This window comes from Triticum aestivum, chromosome 5B (genome assembly GCF_018294505.1).
Source record: "Triticum aestivum cultivar Chinese Spring chromosome 5B, IWGSC CS RefSeq v2.1, whole genome shotgun sequence".
NCBI classification, from domain to species: Eukaryota; Viridiplantae; Streptophyta; class Magnoliopsida; order Poales; family Poaceae; genus Triticum; species Triticum aestivum.
Window position 1 is genome coordinate 244970073 of NC_057807.1, and position 5528 is coordinate 244975600.

Here is a 5528-nt window from a genome sequence, read left to right on the forward strand (position 1 = left end):
CTATGTGTGAATGAATCATTGCCGTCGCATGCATGTGGGTAGCATCTTTGCGTGTCTCCCTTTTCCTGATCAGCCCAGATTTATGAAAGCCAACTGTAGCTGCGCGGTGTTGACTTTTGCTCGTACAAAGGTGTGGCCACCTCCATGAGCCATGGCCATCATTTGGAATCTTGCAGAGCAGATACGATGGATCGATGCCACGAGCTTGCTGTTTCAGAGGCCCTACCTCTTGGACTCGGTGAGAAAACAAAACAATTGGTTGCTCTCTTGGACTCGTAATCTGAAGGGGCTATGACGGCATGGATTCAGTGGGAGGCTTGAGACAGGGGTCGTCACGGTCTCACAGGAAGGGAAGACAGAGCAAGACGACAGACATACGGACAGGCAGACATGCAGCAGAAAACAAATCAAAGTGCGTATGCATCTCAGACACAAGTACTACTACTCTTTTAAACAACAGAAGTACGGATACGCTCTTGTTCACTCGTTCACAGCTTCACATCATGCCATGCCATGCCAATCAATCATCAAGGCTAATAAAGTAGTCTACTAACCAATCCTAAACTAGTCAGGAACTAAACCAGCCTTGCGTTGCATGCTGCTGCTAGCAAGCTAGAGCTAGATCACCGTCAGCTTACCACCACATCCACATGGAAGTCCCAACAGTGCTAGGAGCTACTGTATGTGGCAAGCCAGCAACAAACATACTTGAAGAAGAAGACGGAGTACAGAACTACAGTAGTATACTAGTATTAGACTATTAGCGAGCGAGCGAGCGATGGATGGATCGATGTACAAAGGACGATGTGGCAGACCCACATACGCATAGATGGACGGGCCACGGCACGGTGGATGTAGCCAAAACAGCAGCAGGTAGATCGATAAGATATGATTAAAATCACCATGATCGTCGTCAGATGATTCCTTGTGTCAACTTAATGCCCAGCATCATCTACTCGACCTCGACGGAAGAGCTAGCCCATGCCACGCTCATGGCCTGCCCTTGTGCTGCGTGTAGATGTAGTCCAGGTGCGCGTCGTGGAGCAGCCTCCTCTGCATGCACTCCTCCCCCTCGTTCCCCTCCTCGCACGCCTCCTCCTCCGCCTCCACCTCCATCCCCTCCGCCGTCGCCTCAGGTGGTGACACCGCCTCGCCGCCATTGCGGGCCTTGCCACCTTCCTCCTTGAGCGACACTAGGCCGTCCGTTGTTGCAGCATCTGCCGCCTTTGCTCTCGCCACAGCGATACCTGCAAATACACATCCACGTATGGTTAACGATCTAAGCAATCAGAGCAGACCGAGGAGTATGCAAGCATGTAATAAGACGAGAAAAGGTATCGGTGGTGGTGGTGCTACCTTGGTGAGGAGCAGTGTTGGCGGGGAGGGGGCGAGCGGCCGCCGCGCCGTAGGAGAAGCAGAGGAGGAGAAGCAGGGCAAGAGGAGCCAGCGGCGGCGAGCAGCGTCTCGTCATTTTGATCTCGACTTCCTGCTTAAACTAGGCACACTGGGCTGGGCTGTCCGAGGAAGAGAAGAGAAGAGAAGGGCAGAGTTGTATGCAGCTAAGCTAGTGTGCTACTAGCTAGTAGTGGCTTCGGGAGCTGATGGCGAATGGTTGTGGCTGCTGGTGTTCGTGGTGGCGAGGGGAGGTATTTATAATGCGGCAAGTGGTGTGATGGAGCTCGCAACTTGCAAGCAAACACAACAGTGATGAGCACAAGAGATACTAGAACACACGCACAGGTTGGCATTGACACGGCCAATATTTTAGGGTTTTTTCTTTCGAGATGGAGCGGACAGGCACGCGCACACGCGTATAACACACGAGTTGATTAAGACCGGTTAATGAACCATGGATGGCGGGCGGCGCTAGCTTTCAATGGCAAAACAAACACCTAGCATCCCATCCCAGTTGTAGCTAGCGCTAGCTAGGGTAACTGCCAATACCCATACCCTCTTTGTTGTTTCGGTGCCAAACAAATCACAAATGTATGCCTACAGTACAGACCGGCTAGATGGGATATTATTTGCACACCAAAAAAGCAGGATACATTAGAGATCGAGAATTTAGAGATCAAAAATAGATGTCTGCTTAGCAAATGGCTATACAGAATATCTACTGAGACCGAGGGCATGTGGGTACAAGTCTTGCGGAATAAATACTTACACTCTAAGACTTTGGCCCAAGTCGCCGCTAGGCCAACAGACTCACCCTTATGGAAGGGATTAATGAGAACGAAAGCAACTTTCTTCCAACAAATGAAGTTTCCAGTTGGTAATGGTAACACTACTCGATTTTGGGACGATACATGGCTAGGGAGATGCCTTTGGCCTTGCAATATCCTTCTTTATATAATACTGTGCAACGTAAGGAGGATTATGTCGCTACAGTATTAAACTCGATACCGCTTAATATCCAGTTTATGATATCACTAGTAGGGGAACGTTGGAATGCATGGTTGCACCTGGTTCGTGGGTTGATGGAGGTTCACTTATCGGATCAACCAGATACAATTCACTGAAAGTTAACTACGAATGGAATATTCTCAATGAAAACCATGTATTCGGACGTAAAGCATTGTCGAGGTCGCTGCACATTTGGAAGATTAAAGCTCCGCTTCGTATTAAAATTTTTATGTGGTTTGTCCATAAAAAAGTCATTTTAATCAAAGATAACTTGGCAAAACGGAATTGGGTTGGCAATTCTAGATGTTGTTTCTGTGATTAAAATGAAACGGTTAAACACCTCTTTCTTGAATGTCCTCTAGCAAATTATTATGACGATCAATTCATATAGCTTTTAACGTTCAACACTCAAGGAGCATAAACACGTTCTTTGGGACGTGGCTTAATGGACTGGACGTACACTTAGCTAAACATATTCGGATATGAGTATGTGCACTACTCCGGGCTATATGAAAATATGATTTTTAATGGGACATAATTCATCAATTTTTTGCAGGTTATCTACAGAGCTACAACTTGGATACGTCTGTGGTTCTCACTCATCCATGTGGACTTCAGGGAGCTTATGGTTATTGGGTGTAATCGTTGAGAGACGGTAGCACGGATTATCTTCAGCCGATTTGGGTGGCGAACTAACAGTAGACTAGGTGTGTGGACATCGTACCTTGTTGTTTTATCGCCGGATGTGGCATTTTTCAGTTCTTTATCGCCGATTGTGGCGTTTTTCACATTTTATTTCATATTCAGCTCTCTTTTTGAGCTTCTTTGAACCTGATGACTTTGTTACATTTTTATTTAATAATTTGGCTGTATGCATCGATTGATGCAAAGGTCGGGAGTGATCCTTCCTTTCAAAAAAATGTATCCCTACACGTTTGTTCAACGCGGAAGTGAGCTTCTTTCCCTCCCTTTGGTTGCTTACTCTGAAATGGAAAACTTAATTGGACTTTCCGTGATTTCTGGATCGATCTACTTGACGAGATGCACACTAGCACCCACTGGCGAGTAGATATGGTGGTTTTCTGTTGGTTACCAACATTTTCGGCATTTTCCAACACTTATTTACTACAGTCGTACTATATGCGAATATCGTTGCATGGTATGGGTTGGTGTGAACAGTAGTAGGACTACTTGGACTGCCAGTGCTCGGCACCTCCCGCTTTTCTGTGCACCCGAAAACACTGGAACAGTGGACAAAGTAAACCCAGAGCTAAACTAAAGCGTTGCTTTTTTGCAAAGCAGAAAATGAAAACAAATGTCCCGGCGAAGCAAGAACATTTCCCACAGATCCCTTTTCTTCAACTTTTTTTTTGAGTAACAACTTTTCTGTTGTTGTTGTTACGAGAGTTGGGGAAAAAAGCAGCTTCAACACCATCATTTCTTCATAAAATTTTTGGTGATAAAAAAACCGACTCCTCTATATGGAGACGGAGTTGGGTCCCTCCAAGTACGGTTCTCATGCATATCACGTCAGCGCTTTGTCACCAATGCCCATGAGACCACCGCTGCCATCGTCGCCGCCCACACTTCCCCGCCGACCCACAACCACCGCCTGCCGGACAGCCGACGGACCACCGAGACTCCCGCTACACAGCAGCGCCATCCGCCGTTCAAACGCCCAAAAGCGAGTGCGTAGCTGACCTTTCATGGCTGCAGAGTTCGAGCCAGAGAAGGATGCACGACCCTGCCCGTCGCCATCATCAAGGAGAAGTAGAACACGGGAGGCTGCCGTCGATTGTATCCCATGAAGGCCATCGCTGAGGCGACGCCGGCGAAAACAGCCGGTGTCTTGCACGATTCTTCTTCAGCCGGATGCTGGAGGAGGACAAAGAGATCGGTCGGCGACCATTTAGTTTAGGTACATTAATTCTACCAGGTTGGTTGTAATGGGAGTATCATAAGTAGTATCATGCATGCCAACTAGGCAAAATTGATGAGGTGGCATAGAATTAAATGAAGAAAGAGAGGGTTGAGTATCATATTATGATACCGTATGGAATTAAGTTACTCCCACTGTGGTTAGTCTTAGGCCTTATTCGGTTCAACCTCCTCCCAAGGGGTTTGGAGAGGAATGGTGGGGAATTTGGTTTGTACATGATTTAATCCCCCACAATCCCTGTAAATCCCCGTTAAAACCCCTTTAACCGCACATGCCCTTGTTATCACATAGTCATAATGCAATTGTTATGCATGTTAATGTAAGCCCCCGTTAATCTAGTGCCAGTGTTGATTTGATGTGATGGCACTTCTTAGATAATGGCACTTTTTCATATTGTCACTGTAATGCCGTTGATAACATATGAGATGCTACTGTTAATCATATGCCGCTGTAAAAAATAACACTGCTTAAATACATATTTATACAAACAGGGTTGTCTATCTTCATATGGTGTCTATTTGTGCAAACGGAAGCACGAACCTCAATTTTAGTGGAACCTGCTGTCAGCTGACCTCACGGTGCTCCAGGTATTCCTACATTCTTAACTAGGTAGAATTACCAACGCAGGATAAAAATAAGCTTATTCGTACGTTGACCGATGAGGGGCCATAATTAAGCTGGAGGCCTCTCTTATTTTCTTTAGAATAGGGCAATAAGCTGGAGAGTTGGAGAGTGTTTCTAATGGGCTGCCTCTAGTGTTAAGGCCCTCCAGTACGAAACACGGGCAGCCGATTGGGCCGATACAAAAGCCTATCCATTTTAAAGTCCATTTGTTTTTGTTTTCTGTGAGGAGAAGCCCATATTTCTTGAAAAGGGGGTGATCCCAGAAAAACCCTCCTTCCTCCTCGCTTCCACTTATACTGCAGCTCACAAATCTAAAAAAAACTTATACTGCAGCTCGCTAGACTCTCCCGCTCACGTCGCCCCTCAATTCCTCCCGCTCCCCATCTTCCTCACTCGTACAGTAAACCCCTGATCATCTTCTTCCTCACTCGTACAGAAAACGCCTGCTCCTCTTCTTCCACTCCTACAAAAAAAACCAGCCCTCCTTCTTCCCCACTCGCAGTGCCACTAGGCTCGTCTCTGGCTACTCTGCTCAAACACATGTGCTCGGCGCGACGCCCAC

The 5528-nt window shown here is 46.8% G+C and overlaps 1 protein-coding gene across 1 annotated transcript; it reads right to left on the minus strand.

Annotated features, from left to right (window-relative positions):
- Positions 1-419: 419 nt before the first annotated feature.
- LOC123111189 (phytosulfokines 5) lies at positions 420-1489 on the minus strand (the record flags this gene model as incomplete). Its single annotated transcript, XM_044531919.1, is given in 2 exon segments — positions 420-1247; positions 1357-1489. Coding segments are annotated over 2 exon segments (372 nt in total). The 3' UTR covers positions 420-990.
- Between the last annotated feature and the right edge of the window lie 4039 nt (positions 1490-5528).